We start from the raw sequence: 18,072 nt of genomic DNA, 5'->3' as shown, positions 1-18,072 counted from the left end.
ATGTACTTGTGGTCAGATTATTCAAAGTGTTACTGCTAAATTAATTTTCCTGACTCACTGTGATCTGTTAAGTATTCCACTGGCTTTATCATAATTTCCAGGGCAAAGACAGTTTTTTGCCTTCACCTTCTTAGACTTCTCACACTTAGCCTTATTTGCTCCGGCTACTTAATATTTCTTTCATGACTGAACTTGTGCTGTTCATGAACTGATGTTCCTGGCATTTATCATATACTAAACAGCTTTCTCTGTGTGCATTTTCCTGTGATATCCATTATGCTTGAGAAAAATTTTGGTCTTTATGACACTGTGTTGTCAAGACTCATCTCTGCTCTAATGTATGTGAACCTTGGTTGCTATCATAGCTAAATATGTGCTAACTGTAATTATCCATATTCTGTTTCCTTCCTTTTTCCTCCTCTTTCACAATGTATTTCATGATAGATTTGCACTGATGCTAAAAGAGTTGGTTCTATCCATGGTTATATATTCTTCCTGTTTCTCGTGCCATTGTTAGTGTTCATATGGCATGTGATGCAGGTGAAAACGAAAATTATTTTCATTCCTTTCCCCCAGTTGCTTTCAGCCAGATTGGTTTCTTGATCTGGCTGACTCTGTGGTGACTCAAGGGCTAATACTAGTGGTGAGAAGGTGGTTAGGATGAAAGCGAGCACGATCACCCTCCTTCTCTTCCTGTGACAGTGGAGGCTTACCTGGTTTCAAACAGACTGTGAAGCTGTACCTTCAGCTAAGGCTTGTCCACATGCGGAAATACAATGAAACTTCTGTTCTAGAATTTATCAGGATAGAATACTCTTACTGGGGAATAAGATTGCTGTTTCTAAATGAGATTCTAACAGTGGAAGTAGAAAAGATCCACGTGCACACTGTAGTGGCAGAACTACCTTATGAGAGTTCTGTCGCTGTCACTTTGTGCTAGTTTAAGCACTGTCCTTAAGAAGAACAGTTATGACATTCCTCTTGTCTCTCTTGGCCTATTGGTGGATTCAGCTGAAAACCAGTATCTTTATAGTCTATTTTGTGTACCGAAGGGAGGTGCTCTTTAGCAAGGGTGTTTATGGGATTTAGCAGTTAACCATTTTCAGTGCAGGGAGATTAGTAGTAATGTGTGTTTTGGATTGGTTTTTTGTGTGGCGGGTTGGTTTTTTTAAATGACTTTCTGGTTTTCAGACAGCTGCAACAGAATTTTAAACCCATCCTCAGTCCTTAGGATGTGGTAGTAGTTGATCATTATCTCCTGCAGTACTCAATAAAGAAGGTTATGACATGCTTTTTGATATGTTTTATAGATGCAGGGATATTAAGTTTCTGAGACAGTGGAGTCACTTTGTGGTTATGTGGGGGAGTGGGCATAGTGGAAATAATTCTCCTGTTTCCAACCCTGCTTTTTTCTTAATATACTTTCTAGGGGCTTCCTTAGTTGTTCCTATCCAACTTCCTCTGCTATTTACCTTTTTGCATTTATATCAAACTACAGCCTTCGTTGTGTTGGCAGAAGGAGCATTAAGACAGAAGACAAAACTGCTGTTCCTGTTGTCACTTCTTATTTCCCTGCAGAGAGGCCAGGGTTTTAAGGGGAGTTGTTACACAAGTTTTCTGGAGCAGAAGGATAGTTTTCAGTGATTCCTTGAGCATTCAGTCTGCTTAGGCATATGGCTTGTATGAGTTTAGTTGGAATGGAGCACGTTTAAGGCAGACAGTCTTAAAAAGAAATTAGCTATCAGCTTATAACACCTCTAGTGAGCTTGTGCAACTTGATTTTTCAGAGCAAGTATCTTCTGACTGAAGTGGTTGTAAGGCAACAGGAAATGGCAAAATGTTTACTTGCAGGTAGCTAGCACGGAACTGTACAAAAATCTCCAGGCTGAGTTAGGCAGTTGGTACATTGAAAACTGGTTGGAAGTTTGGCTAAGTTTGTTAAGCAGTTATGAAGAAGCTTATTGAAACATGAATTTTAATGCTGATATCACTTTCTTCTGTATTTGAGACATTTTCAGTTATGCTTGATGATGATGATAGTGTTTGAGTTCCTGTGCTGAGTTTGTGCTTTCTGGTTGAACATTACATGAAAAGCAGAGTTTAAAAAAAAAAAAGTGAAATTAAAGCTAGTACAGTAATGGGAATACTTAGATTATTTGAATTTAATTCAAAAAGGTATTTCACAAAGTTAATTTTGTCATGATTCAAGAATGTAAAATGCTTCCAACTTAATATCTGGTTTAGATGCTGTACCATGCTTTAATTATTTGCAGTTAACCAAGCAATAAGTTGTGTTAATTTTATACTTCGAGGGAAAATTTCTATAATGTGTTGATAATGTCACAGGATATTAGGAGTATAAACTAATAATAATAATTATTATTTAATTAGCTAATTAAATAATAATTTTCTTTAGTGTAATGTTTAACATAGTTTAGAGAAGCCCTTAAATTCTCCATAGAAAACATGAAGGGAGTCAGAAGGGGCTAGCCTGATTTTTGCAGGCTAACTTTAAACTTCACTTTTCTGACAGAAGCTTTGTAGTGTAATTGTGGTAGTGGCATTAGGTACTGCACGCTCCAGTGATAACATCAAGTGCTGTGTATAAGCATGATTTAACAAAGAATAGTGCACAAGTAAAAATGCAGAAATAACATTGTAGTAATATGCATAATTCATTGGCTGAATGGCTTTAGACAACATTGCAACTATTTATAGTGATGAGTTTCCCAAAGCCTTAAGTGGAGTATACTATAAATAATTTCATGTTTTAAAGCCACAAGTGGAATGAACCTGGAAGATGCCGTTACGCTTCCCTTCAAATACTTGAGGAAGAATGAAGGTAGCAAAAGCCATTCAGCAGCTACCAGTAGCCTGGTAGAATGTATGAACCTCATCAGAAATGACAGAAGCCATGATGTATTTATGTATCTCAGGGGGAAACCAAGGCTAGGGATGCCACTGAACATGAGAAATGATGATTTGGACATTTGTACAGTTTGGCGGGATCTTCCAAGGATGGAATGTTGAAGTGTTACTTCCTTTTTCACTCTGTTCCTCGGGGAGAATTGAAGTTGCGAATAGTATTAAATTGGTCTAGTATAGCAGATGAAAGGGAGTGTTTTGATTTAAACTTTTTTCATTAAGTTTTTAGATTTTCTTTTTTTGTCTGCAGTTAATGTTATCTGTAATCCTTAGGCAGTTGGACTAGATGATCATTGTGGGTCCCTTCCAGCTGAAAAATAATTCTATTCTTAAATATTTTATTCTATTCATTGGAGGAAGAGGTGGATACTTCAGAGTTTTAGCTTCATCAATCCTGCCTAGAAAATTGTGCTAAAAAAATCTGAGATTTCTTGTGAGCCCTTCTTGCAGCAAAAGAACACAACTTCCAAGGAAGTTTCAAAGGTCAGCAGAGCTAGAGGATAAAGGTTCTTAATTATTAAGGGTTTGAGCCCAACTCCCAAAAAGTGAGATATTTTGCGGCTGTTTTTTGGAATTTACAAAACTCATGTTCTTCTCTAGTCAACCTTAGGACCTGATTTAGAGAGAAATTATAGAATCTAATGCAACCTAAACTAGCAATAAAAACTTCCTGCATAAATCGCAGAACTAAAGTTGTGGGTGTGTATCAATGGTTTCACTGCTACCCTCACAATATCAGGTACAAACGCCAAAGCTTTTACGAAGTTAGAATTCCAAGGATTTGATCACGAAAGAAGAAAGGAATATCCATTCCTAAAGATGGAATTGAAGGAACTTCTGAAGTGGTTAAGAAACTGGAGTTTGCAGTTTGGAGGAAAAAATCTGTGTAGATGCATCAACATTTGTTTATTTTTGTCAACCCAAATGTGAATATTGCAGACTTCTTATGGCAAATCTGAACAAAATTAAAAAAACCCCAAACATTCTTTGCTGTGAAATGATGTAATGTCCAAACACAAACAAAATCAAGTAGGCTTAAGCTACTGTGAAGTGTAGTATTGATGACGTTCACCTCGCAAAGATGAAACAAAAGTGGGACTGGCAGCTTTTTACAAACAAAATTTTTGGCCTTGTTTTAATTTGCTTTGGTACTTCAAAAATGGGTACTGCTCAACACAAAAACATAAATGTAATAGAGCATTTTCTTATGTTAGCGGAGTTGCATAAAAGGTTACCTGTTAACAAAATCAGATTTGATTTGTTTGTTTTAATATTACCTTGTAGAAGCTAGTATACTTCTTGTGTTGTATGAATTGGCTTTCTTGCTCAGTTCTTGCTTTCAAGAAAACTAGACTTGGGTGAAAATGGTGTTTACTGCTCTTCCTCTGGTATGATTGAACTCCTTTTAAGATCCTTTTGCTGAAGTGCTTTTTTGGCTTTGTTCTTTAATGCTGAAGACTTACTGGTATTCTTTCCTGTGCATAGCTGGTAGTAATTTTTTTACACCCTACTATTACTGATTTTGTTTCAAACTGTTAAACCTAGACCTTCCTCCCCATTTAGTTCTGTATTTTGTCTGTATTTTATATCTGCTGTCTGCTTTAATTTCCAATGCAAAACCATAACAATGTCATGGTACTTAGTCCCTCATGTTGGAAGATAAAATTCCTAACCCCTTTCAGTGGGAGAATTGCAATGGATGGAAATACTACTTCATTGTTACCCGGTGTTCTGGGAATGCATTCAGCATCCTCCCTTCTCGCTTGCTATGAAGAACAGTGTTACCAAATATATTACTCTCTATCATTTACACTTCAAAAGTTATGTTTAAAGATGGTTTCTGTGTATGGACATTATTTTTAATTGAAAGTGTAGCTATATATAGTTGGTAGTGGTATCAGCTGGTCTTAGCTCTGTGTGCTATTTCAAATAGTCAAGAAATGTTTTCTTGCATGACTAGCCAAAGATTTGCAGAACACACATTTTAGATGTATTGGTTCTGTTCTTGAAGTCTACAGCTTAAAAGCTCTTAGCATGAAATAATCTTACTGTATTTATAACTTCGGGCTTCAGAACTGAAAAGGAAATATTATGTCATGTAGAAAGTTGTGTACCTCTTCTCAAAAGTTGTAGGGAAAAGGCAGGTCCTCATTGCCAATCAAGCACATAAAATCAGAAAAACCAATTACTGCTTTTTTGAAAAGAAAATGTCAGTTACATATACAGTTCATATAGTACTTGCCTGCTGGCTTCTCAGTTCTCTTTCTCCTTTGATAGGCCCAAAAGTTGAAGAGAGTAGAAATAGCAGTCTTAAAAGGACGTTTTTATTCTCTTACTGCAAGGGAATAAGATAAATAGCAGTTGGAAACCCCATAACAACTAGGTTGCCTTGGAAGTGGATGGTCTCTGGTGTTCTGTCCTGTGGCCAGTGTTGTAATGGGTTCAGATATTTGATTCAGCATGTTGCACTCTTATCTTGCTGGGGCGGCTAATTGGTGTGAAGGGTGTCTTTGTTGCTATTTATTTTTTTTTTCTAGCTGTAAAAGGCTGTAATTCACAAGTTTCTTATCAGTTCTGCGACCAAAATTATATGCTTCTGTTAAAAAGACAACAGTCCTGAGATTTATTCTTGCTACAGACATGCAATTGTGGTGTTCACATGCAGTTGCTTTTCTAGAATAACCATGCTTCTTGTCATGTTTCCCAATATATACGAAGTTTTCTATATGTCCTTTTTTTCTGGGTGAATGACCTGACACTTGGCTATGTTAGTGCACATTTTATTGTGCAGTTTATCAGATGATTCAGATTACTCTGTGACATGTTCTCATTGTTTATCACCCCATTAGTTTGTGTGCCATGTGCAAAATTTATTAGTAATTTTATAGTTTTGTCTACGTTATTGGTAATATTGAATAGTATGGGATTGAGAATTGATACGTGAAGGGTTTGCTTAGGAATGTTGTCCCTGTTTGTTAAAATTGTGTTAATAATTCAGGTTTCAATCAGTGGAGATTATTTTTTTTTTTAAACCTGTTTTGTTTACTGTAAATTCAATCAGACGAGCATGTAAAAATGCAGTACAGAAATTCAGGTAGTCTCTAACATCTTTCACATTTATGATAAAGAAAAGTATTAAATTGATCTTACTTATTAGACTGTAAGAAGTTGTATTAGTGGCTATGAGTTTCATTAAACAGGTTTATGTCCAGAGATGGTAGTTTGGTTTCTTCTCTCCATTCCCCCTACTCCTCCCCACCTTCCTTTCTGTGCTATTTTGGACTATATCCTGCTTTTCAAGATCTAGTAGAAGTTACGTCTGTAGATTTCTCTGGATTCTTGATCATATTGTAAAACTCTTGAGTGCAGCTTATCTGGGTTTTCTGATTTTAAAATATTTAGTATAAGTTGCTCTAATACATTACATTGTAAATGTTGGAAACTTAGTTTTTTGTTATGACACTGATCATCTTTTGTGTTTAGATTCAGAGCAGAAATAGTACTTAATATCATGGCAGAAGAGGCTGAGATGTTTAACATTTATTTAATGATTTATATGGTGGTTGCTAGGATGTTTTAAATGTATTAATTATGAACGATAATCATACGTGCGTACTAGGATATACATATTGGCTACAAAATAAGGATAATCAATTAGAATAAATTTGGAGACCATGTATTAAACGAATTGCATGAAGAAGAAAAAAAAATACATTGGGATACATCATTCTGTTTTGTTAATACATTGCAGTATGTTTATCCAAAACTGATTTTTGTTTTAAGTGCAAGAAAAATGAGGTGGTGTTTTCTACCTGCATTAGTATACAAACCTATATGTTCTCCTGAAACAGCTTTAAAGACTCATTCCACTAGGAAACCGAACCTGTTGCTGTCACTGTCCAGTTGTTTTCTGAACCACTGCTAGATATGGTTATAACTAATAAAAAAGAAAACTTTCAGTGCCAGTACAGAAATATCATTTATGTTTGTCTGCTCTTATGAAGAATATTAATTGGCAAGAATTGTAGGCTGCACTGTACGCATCCTCATGCAGAGAAAACATGGAGATGAGTACTACTGTGTAAACTGAGGTATCTGGTCTGTTGTCTCTTTCAGACTTTGTAATAGATCCCATTCTGTACGTTCCCAAAGCTTTTCATTCCCCTTTTATAGTGTGCTTCAGCAACTAGTAGGAAGCCATTGATACCCTCAGTGCTCAGAAATTTTTAAATTTCCTCTATTCCCTAGTGCGTTGCTGTAAAAATTCATGTCTTGCTGAGAAAAGCCTTCATTACTTAAGTGAAATTAAGCCTATATTTTTTGCTACCTGTAATACTGAGAATGTATTTTGATTTTTCCCATTGACTTTTGAGCATTCAATAATAATGCTCTTTGTAGCAAAAAGGCAGAGCAGTCCAGTTTGAATACGAAGTAATATTGAAAGTTAATTATCTTTTTTAAAATGAAGTGAGATTAAATCTTTTAAAAAAGTATAATAGCGTAACATCTTGCAATTATTAGCATTTGGATTAATGCTTTAAGGAACAAACAGGGATCTTGAAGTGTTCTGGACAGTGAACTTTGCTATATAGCTTGGAGAGGTGTAACTATTACATCCATTTTAGAATTGGATGAACAGCTTGAAGTATTTGATATGGCCATGACCAAACTACAGATTTAATAATCGGAAATAAGCAACCAAGAGCATTTAATCAGTCTTTGCAATCTTTAGACGTACTATTTTTCTTGAAGTAGTGATAAGTAGACATGATACAATAATAATTACTCCATAGATTATGAAGTATCAACTGCAAATCTGTGTATTCCTTTTAATCTAGAACACTATTAAAATGTAAACATTAAACCATGATTTGTCCTTGCTTATAGTGTTCTACTGCTGCCTGTGAAGGACTGAGGTTGCAGTTGGACCCGCAATATCAACTCAGTCCTGATAGGCTATGTTGCCAAGAATACATATTTTGGGTTGCAGAAGGGCGGCCTCCTGCATAAATAAACTGCAGTGTAATTGGAAAAAAGTATAGCATTGTATTGCTTAGCAGCATGAGATTGAATCTGACTGTCTGAAACAAATGTGCATACTAAAGTTTGTGGGTCTGATTTTTTTTTTTTTAATTTTAGAGGTTGTTTTCTGTTGTAGTTTGTTCTTTTATTACAAGGTGAAAGGAAGTCTTGCCTGCTTCTTTGCATGTTCATTGTGAATTCAAGAAAAGGGCTGCATAGTAAGTGAAAGTCATAGCTGAAAACATTTAAGCAATTTTTAAAATAGACGTTAGCATTTTCCACATAGACATGACTTACTAAGTTTGCTTTTCTTAGGTTATAGCGCGTGCATTTACCGGTCCTTTTTTAATTCACTTGACTTCATTCTGTTCTTGGAAAGTCTGGTTTGTTTTATTGTTGTGACCAAAATTCTCATCTCCCAGCATAAAACCCCACATTATCTAGCGACTTACCAGTGCCTTGAATGTAGTTTCTTAATCACTTGGAAACGTTTAAAACAAGGCTGTACATTTTATGTCTCTTCTCCTCCTGTCATTGAGATATATTGAGTATCATTGAGGATACAGTTTCATACCAGTTGAACCAGTGTAACTCCCACTGAAAGCTCCTGACAGTGAAGGAATGGTCATACTGGGTGAGAGGCCCAGTCTTGCTCAGTGCTCTGTCCATGACAGTGGCCTGAAATGTACGCCTACAGAAAAGCATGGCAGCAAGGCCACAGCTCACTGAAGGGAACATGGTTAATTATCTTAACATCTGCTGGTTTTGTATGTAAGGCATTGACTGCTTTCTTGGTGCTGTATCTTTGGCATTCTTCTCTATTTACTGTCAAATGAGCAAAACACTTCTCCTTCAGAACAGGAATTGAAATTGACTTTTCTGTTTGGTAGCCAGAACTAAGTGTATGATCTGAAGACCTGACCTTTTGTTACATTATCTGGGCAAAAGCTTCACGTACCTTAAGTAACCAGTGGTACACCATCTAACCATTAAATGCCCCAAGAATTATTGGCAAGTTTATGTCTTTTAGAGAAAGACACTTGTTGCTGCTGTCCAGTTCCCTTTCAGGGCCTGACCTTCATCAATTCTTGCCTTGAAGAAAGACAGTCCTTTGAGTAGTGTAAAGGATTTCCTTGGGGTTTTTTTAAGTCTTTTGGGAAGACACTCCATGTGGAAACAAGAAGTTAATACATTTTGAATATGTCAGTTTTGCTGCCTTGATGTGCAGGGCCAAATACTGGGTCCTCAGCCTTAGCTTGAATACAGTTTGCTTTGGTTAGAATTTCTTGGGCTCCAAGCTTGGCATTTGAATGAGAATTTTATATTGAAACTGAAAAACTTTTGATGGAAGGGGGTCAGCTTTAGCAAGAGAAGCCTGAGGAGAGACTTTACTTCTAATCACCCAAAAAGGGAATCTGAGAACCATAAGCTTAGGCTGCTTGTTACACCTGAAACAGTTAAATGTAGTCACATTCTGCTCTTCATCAGTATGTCTCAGGTCTGGTTACATGAGAAACCAGTACCATTGTCCCGTTTTCTGGTTGGAAATTTTTTTTTCAAAAGGTGAAATAATCCACGTGGTTTTGCTGTAACAGAGCTATGTTAAAAAAAAAAAAAAATTGTTCTTTGTATGATTAAGCCTTCTATGTCTAGTTGTTTGGTTTTGTTGGGTTTTTTTTTTAAATAGTGATGGGAGAAATACTGAATTCTCTGTCCCTGTTCTTGAATTATGCCACATGAGTACTTTAGTTCTCTTAACACAGGGTGTAACCATGGCATTTTCATTTCTTTGAGGTTGTTGAACTTTTTCCCCAAATCTCATTCACATTAAGGCTTCAATGTTTGAACGTCCTCAGAACTTTAAATTTTCAACCAGAGCTTTGCATAAGTTCCCCAGTGCTCTAAAATATGGGCAGAAGACAATAGGATCAGGCTGTTGCACCTGTAAGTCTATAATACAGATAATATTAATATTTGTTGCTCAAGAAGGAGGAAACATCATTGCTTAAAACTAGCATTTTATGCAGCATTCGTCTACAGTCTCTTCAGCATAGAATGCTGCGTAGCTGGTACTTGGAAGATCTGAATGCATTTAGATGACTGCTTTGAGACCCTATTTATGGGGTTGAGAGTTGTGGTCCCTCTGCTTTGCCCTTGACCTGACAATAAGCAGTGATGCTTTCTTTTGGAAGTGCACTTTCTGTGCTTTTGCTGCTTGCTTAAATTCATGTGAATGGTAGGTGTAGGAGCATCTTGTACGAAGTAAAGTCGCGTACCATTAAGTAGATGTAGCTTAGCTACACTTAGTCTCAACACTAAGCTTTGAAGTTTAAAAAAAAAAAAAATCCGGAAAGAACTGAAGTATGTTCCAGGACATCCCTCTTTATTTTGTCATATGGTATTGAGGGCAAATAGAATTGTGCATTTTCATGGATGTTTCCAATGTTCCAGAAACTTATGCTGCCAGGTGTCTTAATTTCAGATGTATGATCTGGAAAGATCAACAAAAAAGGTTACTTGAAGTAACCTATTTTTCAGTGAGAATAGTTTTAGTTCATAACAATTATAGTTACTCAAAATCTTTTACTGTATCAATTAGAAATTTATTGCTTTGAAATAATGTGTTGGAGTCTGATGCAGTTGACTAAGTCCCATGTACACTCAGTTCTTTGCTAGGAGAAGGAATCTAAATTAATTGTCTTTGTAATATAAACTATTTGAAATAACCTTTTCTCTGATTGCTGCTTAAGTATTTTTTAAATATGGAAAGTTAGACACTTCTTGCTCTACTGAATAGTAGCTTAATGACAAGTTTTTCATTAATCACTGAATACATTTCCATTTTAGTGCATGTCAGTGTTAATGAGCAAATTGCTGGGACCACCAGCTTTCCATTCTGATAATATAAATAATTTCTTCCCTCCTGAAAGACACAAGGCACAGAGAAAAAAGAAAATGATAAATGTGTGGGGGTGTGTATAAATTGTAACTACTGAATTAGGTCAGTGTTACAGTTTTGGGGGAGGTGTTTCTAGAAGAGAAGGCATTTTGATTGAAATGAAGGAATAGGGTAGAAAGTTAGATTCCTAAGTCTAGAATTTTTAGACTAGAATCACATCATAACCCTTGTGATGAGTCAGTATTTATTAGGATTTTAAGAAGGCAGTTCCCAGAATCCTATATGAAACAAATCTGTGATACCTTTCAACCTACGATTTGTATTGCTGCAGTTAAGCTTTTTTGCAGTACAGCACGTATGATAAAAAAGCACATCTTCTGTGAGATCCCGTTAAGATAGGAACGTCATTCTATAAATAATGCTGGAGAAAAAATAATTTTATTTTTTCTTAGCGTAGTTGTATGATTTTTTAGAAAGCTCTGTTGTTACATGTTGAGTAGACTAGTATCCTGGCATACATTGTTACCACACTGCAAAGTAGATTTTTGTGGCATATGTCCTCACTTGTATATAACCAGAAAACTTTATTTAAAGGAAAAATAGGTCTGTGTCCCTAGATAGGGCTTAGGTAATGCACATGAATAATAAATTGCATTTTGACGTCTGCTACTGTCATCTGTCACCTTGCATTTGCTTTTTTCTGAGATTATATGGTAAGTAGCTAATTTAGGAGAAAGGCTGTATGTATTGGGGTATTTCAGTTACTTTTGAGGGAGATGACTTTGAGAAACACAGATGAAAGCTGTTCTAGAAGTCAACCGTATTAGAAAATGATGTATGTTCCTTGATCATTATATGCTAAAATGCCATCCTTTGTATTTGCTGTTATGTGTTATACTGTAACAGAGTAATATGTACATATTTGCTTCTTATCTAGCACTTACCGAGGAACCTATGTCTGATGTTTTTTTCCTGGCTTTTGAAAAGGTGCTTGATTTCTTTTCTTCCCCAAACAAAATTAATCTATTCTGCCACACAGGCACAAGGTTGCTGGCTGTGGAAGCTGAGGTGAGGCTCAGATGTGCAGCTGTACTGAATGCTTGAGCCTGGAAGCAGAGGTCCTTCCCGGAGCGCAGTGCCGTGTCTGGCATCCTCTGCGCAGTCTGCTGGTGCTCTGCTGGAATGCTACTTGCCATGGGTGGTGTCTTCTAAATGGCGAGCATGCGGAGTCAAAAAAACTATAGTTGTCTTTTCCTGCTGTTACTGACATTACAAGGAGTCAGGTGAAGCAAAAGCTGACTTTCACTTATAATTCAGTGGTGGATCAGGGTGACATAAGGAGATGGCAAAAGCATGGCAAATCGGAATTTGCTCAGTTGGCAATCAAAAGCAAATGTCAGTGGGATTCATTTGACTCAGTCTTTGTAGCCTCATGCATTGCTTGATTAACAATGGAGTAGTTAGTTTGTCATTTAATAGGCGTCTGTCTCCATCTTGACAGTGTATCAAAACATCCATTCAAAGCTTTGGGTAAAGGTGATAATTTTTTTTTAACATGACTTAGTGTGCTGAATCCAAAATCAAATATAGTAGAAATGAGATGCATATAAAAATTAATATAGAGTCTTCATTAGAATTCAGCTGGATACAGGCAGTTTGAATTGTTTCTGTTGGGCTGTCTGTATACATACATCATGTATTGCTGCATCAGTTCGCATTTGTTTATAAATAATCAAATTAATTATAAATAGCTGTAAAGGCTGTTCTTGAGCTAAGCCAAACTGTGCCTTGCTGAGTTTTAACTCTAAAAAATTGAAATGGAATAGTCTGAATTAAAGAAGTGAAGGGAATTTGAAATTTCATGGTTAATCAGTGCTAGAGAGATTAAAGCAGTAGCGTGTTCTCTGCAGGCATGCAGTTTGATGTTTTCTCTAAAACATAAATGGTTAAATCAGTGGCTGAAAACAGGACTGATAAATTACTCCCTTCTAATACTGTTTAAAATGCATAAATTGGATGATGATTTGTGCTTACAAAAACATGTTTGAATACTCTGTAATTAGAAGGAAAATACCTGAACAAGGATATCCTTGCAATTTAGAATATGCAGATACTACAAGAAGCAATCGGACCATTTATTGGAGATGGGGTGTTTTTAGTTAGCTGCAGCATAACTTAAAGTTACTTTTGTATCTCTGAGGACATCACACAAATGGGGGGGAGAAGTGATGAACTCACTTAAGAAGTTGGCCTTGTCTTATGCACATGGCCAAGCCATTGAACTTCTCTAGAGGCCCTGAAATACACTTTTCTGGGAATGTAATTTAAGTAATATACATAGAGTATCATGATTAGAGTATTAAGCAAAGAGTCGCTAAATAAGAGGAAGAAAAAGTTACATTAGTCCTTTATGTAAACGTTCTGTATTTACTAGTGTCTACAAAATTCTGTGTATTTTAGTTATACAGATTTTGTTTTACTCTGTGAATTTACAAGACTTTGAATAAGTTGGTTATTTCAGTAGTAGTTCTCTTGTATCTCCTAGTTAAATTATGTCACTTGTCTTGAGCAGAAAGGAATTTACAAGAATGCTTTGCCCAGACCCTTCAACTAAGCACAGAGGCAAAATCAGAGGGTAAATCCACACTAGTGTAAGTTAGTCTAACAGGAGAGCTGCAGTTTTGTCCTGGCTCCCTGGGTGGCATTAGGATGAGTACTCTCTGGCCTTGCAGTACACTAGTTCAGGTAATTAAGGAAACTGAAAAATAATCAGTCTTTGTAAGTTTGGGGGGGGACGACAGGGGACGACGTTGTTGTTTCCTTTAATACTCTGAACTGGCTCACTTCATGATAGTTCAGCCAAAAGCATTAGAATAAGAAAGAGATGAGATTGAAGCAGCTTGCACTTGATGTAAGTTACTGTGGAACCACAGCTGCCAGTGGTCGCTTCTTTCTGCTGTTTAAGCCAGCCTAGACCAGGATTGCTGCTGAAAGGAGCTGTTTCACCCTTTTCCTGCTTCTTTGCTACCTCACTCCTTGTGCCAGCACAAGTTTTTGTGTGGCGGTATTGTGAACCAGACCTGCTAAGGAAGAATGGTGGTGATTAAGGAAGGTTTATTGTGGTGGTAGTTGGCTTAGGGCTGTTGAAAAGTACAATGTAAGTTGGCAGAAGTTTGATTTCATTGGTTTATGCAAGTACCTAGAAGCCTCAATCAGGTAGTGCAGGGGAACTGACTGCATTGAACTGCAGTAGACTGCAGTGTGTGTGTATATGTGTGTGTGTATATGCGTGCAGTGGATGTATATATATATGGCAGGAAACTTAGTCTTGCTAATACTTTCTACCTAGTGATCTTTCTAAATGTCAATAGAAAACAATTAAATACTCAGGAAGGCATTTAAAAAAGACCACCAATTAAAATAAGTTCATTTTTAAAATCGCATTTAAAAAAATCAGTCTCTTCCTAAAGAAAATTTGAGTTGGTAATGCCTTTGTTCTGGACTTAGCAGGCTTACTAAGACCTATGAATATGAATTCTGAAGGGTGGGGATGGATTACAATTGACTGTATTCAAAGAATACAATTTTGTTCAAAAGTGAATGTGAAGTGACAATATTAGAGATTTCTAAATTTGTTGGTGCTGTTAATACTGGAGACTGGACAGGGGAGGAATAGTGTATTCAGTCAGAATTTTTATTGTGTATGTAACGGCTTGCAAATTTGCACAATTTAGGAAAGGATTTTAAAGTGTTTGGAGAAAGATAACAGCATTGAAAATTAATTTGAGATGAGACAACATAATAAAACACTTACAAATATGCATAGTGTTACAGCAGAAATTTCACTCTAACTTGTTAACTTCAAGCTTTTGCTGATTGAATCAGGAACTTAGCACTGCCAAATGAATCTTGCTGAAAGCTCATACAATTCTTTCTACCACCCTACTTGGCTTTTGAACTTTCCGAGTACTGTTGTTGTTTATATGGTGCTAGGAAGTCTGAGTTGCTCTGGAAAACTACGTTTCGTCTTCCGTGGTTATACAATGCCCTGTGGTATAGAGTGGAATTGCTGTTATAACTTAATGCAACTTTTTATTTCTGTATTTAACAAAATGAAGTTGAAATACATAGTGATTATTGAACTGTTGGTGTATCATGATTACAAGATCAACAAATAAATGCGATGTCAGAATTTTCTTCATATAATCCACTAAAATACTTGGTGGGGATGTGATGGGCTTTGTAGTGGGCCTGAAAGTCCAGACCCAGGCTTTCATAGGCATGTGCTGGAAGAGGGGAATACAGGTCAAATGTGCTGGGTAAATACTGATGTGCTAATAGAAGAAGTTTGGCTGCAGGGTCTCTATTAGTCTTAGGTGAGGCAGAATCAATCTCTTAATTCCCTCTGACATCTGCAGTTGGACAGTGTCAGGAGAAGAGCATTGGAAAAGATGACAAATTTAGCTGTTTATGCTCTTAACCAGGTCATTTCTACATAGACCTCGATCAGCACCTTGAATTCAAATTGAAAATCTACTGTAGCAATTCAAGCACAACAGAGTCAGAGTAAACAGCTGCATTTTGCATGTGTATCAGTTTCACAGTAGTGTACAGGTGTAATTATCAGTGTAATTTTTACTTAGAACATTAAAATCATGTTGAAGATTTCAAATATTACTTTCTTCTGATGTCAGTTGTACTTAATAAAAAGAAATACTAAGTCTAAAATAAAAGATTCTTTATAGCGGTGTATTTGTTTTTGTAGTGTTCTTTTCCAGGTATTGATTACTTTTATATGCATGTGTCAATATAGCATATTGTCTTTCTCTTTTTTTTTCAGGTTATGCAATGGTCTCTGCAAGATGGCATGTTCTTGAGTTGGAGCATTTTAAGGCAAGCATATGCTGGTACTTCAACTTTACTAAGTGGACTATAATTTCTTCTCTCACAACAACTACATAAGCAGACAAAATTGCAAAGATCTGCCCTGTGTCGAGTATGACAGCCACGACTCGTGGCTCTCCGGTAGGAGGGAATGATAGCCAGGGCCAGGCTCCTGATGGACAGTCCCAGCCTCCTCTCCAGCAGAATCAGGTATGATAATTAACAATCAAGTTGCCTAAAAATAAAGGGGTTAGTTCTTTAGAAATAGTGTTTCTGAATTATTTGAGTTTGTATATTCCTAGAGATGTCCAGTTAAGTTAGGTATTTTTTGTGTGTCTGGAAGTACAAAAAGATTTTGAGGGATGACGGCAGTGCTATTGGCAAAGTAGATATAGTTAGGGAGCACTGCGTTGCAAAAGATGCTCCTTTTTCAGGCAGTGGTATAGTTCTTTCAGGCATATGTATTTTGGATAAGAAGCCTTCTTGGAATAATATCAGAAGCTTCCTCAGAACTGCATTGTAGATTTACCTGCCACAGATCGGTAAAACTATTCTCTGTGACTTCAGTTTATGCTCAGTTCTGCAAAAGCACCTTTTGGATAAAACAGCTCACAAGCAGGTATAAGCTCTTTAAGACCAGCTTCATCTAGGTCTCCATTCATCGTACTAGACTTCCTGAAGAACTTAGCATGTTTCTGTTGAATGGGTTATCCTGCTTTCAGAGGACAAGCAAAAACTTTCAAATACTACGTCATAATGTGATGATTCTTTTTTGTTGGGGAAAAAATACCAGAAAAGATGCTTTTAAACAGCGCACCCAAACCCGTTTAAAAGAAAAGCCACGCTTTGTCATTTAATTCAGTATGAATATGATATTTGTTTAATACCTTAAGGTTTAATGGTTGTTACTTCCTGAGAATGAATTGTTCTTTGGAACATGTGTGGTGGGCTGACCCTGGCTGCCAGGTAAGCCCTCACCCTGTCGCTCACTCCCTCCGCCTCAGTGGGATGGGGGAGAGAATCAGAAGGGAAAAGTGAGAAATTGTATGGGTTGAGATAAAGGCAGTTTAATAAGTGAGGGGGTAGGGGGGGAAACAAGTGATACAAACGCAATCATTCACCACCAGCTGATGGATGTCCAGCAGTCCCCAAGCAACAGCTACCTTCAAAAAAAACCTCCCCCCCTGTTTTATTGCCGAGCGTGACACTATATGGTATGGAGTAACTCTTCGGTCAGTTCAGGTCAGCTGTCCTGACTGTGTCCCCTCCCAGCCTCTTGCCCACCCCTAGCCTACCTACTGCTGGGGAGCAAAGTGAGAAACACAAGGCCCTGAATCTGTGCAAGTACTATTCAGCAATAGCCAAACCACTGGTGTGTTATCAATACCGTTTTGGTCACAGATCCAAAACCCAGCACCATACAGGGTGCTGTGAAGAAAATTAACTCCATGCCAACCAGACGCAATACAGCATGTGAAAAATGTTCTTGAGGTTTTGGTCCTCGCTTGTCCTCCTAAATCGTGCTGTTCTGATTTGAATCTTTATTATTGTCAATTCATACTATTTCTATATATGAATAAGCATGCATCTACAAAATGCATTGTATTTTGCATAGCCCATCAAAGTGGGCTTAACTAATGTTCTTGGAGGTTGGTTAGTAGCCAGCTGTAGTAGCATTACTCATTTTTAGCAAACTTTTTTAGAAAATGTTTTTCATGATCGTTTTCTTCTGTGCTGTTGCTGAAGTTTGTCTTTCTACCTAAAATAGTCATCTTTTCTGCAGAAGATTTGTAAAAATTGGAGCATCCCTGTGGTCTTTATTTTCGCCTTCTAGGTATGTGGTCTGCTGAAAGTAGTAGTCTGTTACAAAAACACCCACTTTCCTCACTGGGAAAGTAGCTTAATTTTTTAAACTGTCAAGATAGAAAGCATGTAGCACACTTTATGCTCTAGTTTTTGTTAATAAATCTGAAACCAAATGATTTTATTATATTTTATGATGACAGGTACTTACTTCAGATGATTCTTTGAAACACAGTGTGAAGGAAAAATGCCAAAATAAGTGGTACCTAAGTGCAGGCAGTATTTAAAGTATTTTCCATACCAATTTTAGACTTCTTCACCTGATTCTTCCAATGAGAACTCCCCAGCTACCCCGCCTGATGAGCAGGGCCAAGGAGATGCTCCACCCCAGCTTGAAGATGAGGAGCCTGCGTTTCCACACACAGACCTGGCAAAGTTGGATGACATGATCAACAGGTATTTGCACACTTTTTTCAGAGGGTGTAGAGTATTTGTGCAAATATCTTGATAGTGGAACCAGGATTCTTGCATCTTTGTTT

At 37.0% G+C, this 18,072-nt stretch overlaps 1 protein-coding gene across 2 annotated transcripts in view; it reads left to right on the top strand.

Annotated features, from left to right (window-relative positions):
- The window catches only part of USP9X (ubiquitin specific peptidase 9 X-linked), a 105,950-nt gene that overhangs the window by 10,546 nt on the left and 77,332 nt on the right, over positions 1-18,072 (top strand). For both annotated transcript variants that reach the window (XM_076355320.1, XM_076355309.1), the window contains exons 2-3: positions 15,687-15,940; positions 17,844-17,989. In XM_076355320.1, the coding sequence (XP_076211435.1) occupies positions 15,845-15,940; positions 17,844-17,989 (242 nt within the window). In that variant the 5' untranslated portion in view covers positions 15,687-15,844. The remainder of the gene's footprint in view (positions 1-15,686; positions 15,941-17,843; positions 17,990-18,072) is intronic.

The sequence above is a fragment of the Aptenodytes patagonicus genome, chromosome 1, assembly GCF_965638725.1.
Source record: "Aptenodytes patagonicus chromosome 1, bAptPat1.pri.cur, whole genome shotgun sequence".
NCBI classification, from domain to species: Eukaryota; Metazoa; Chordata; class Aves; order Sphenisciformes; family Spheniscidae; genus Aptenodytes; species Aptenodytes patagonicus.
The sequence above is the reverse complement of the archived record's forward strand: the minus strand, read 5'-3'. Positions and strand labels throughout refer to the sequence as shown.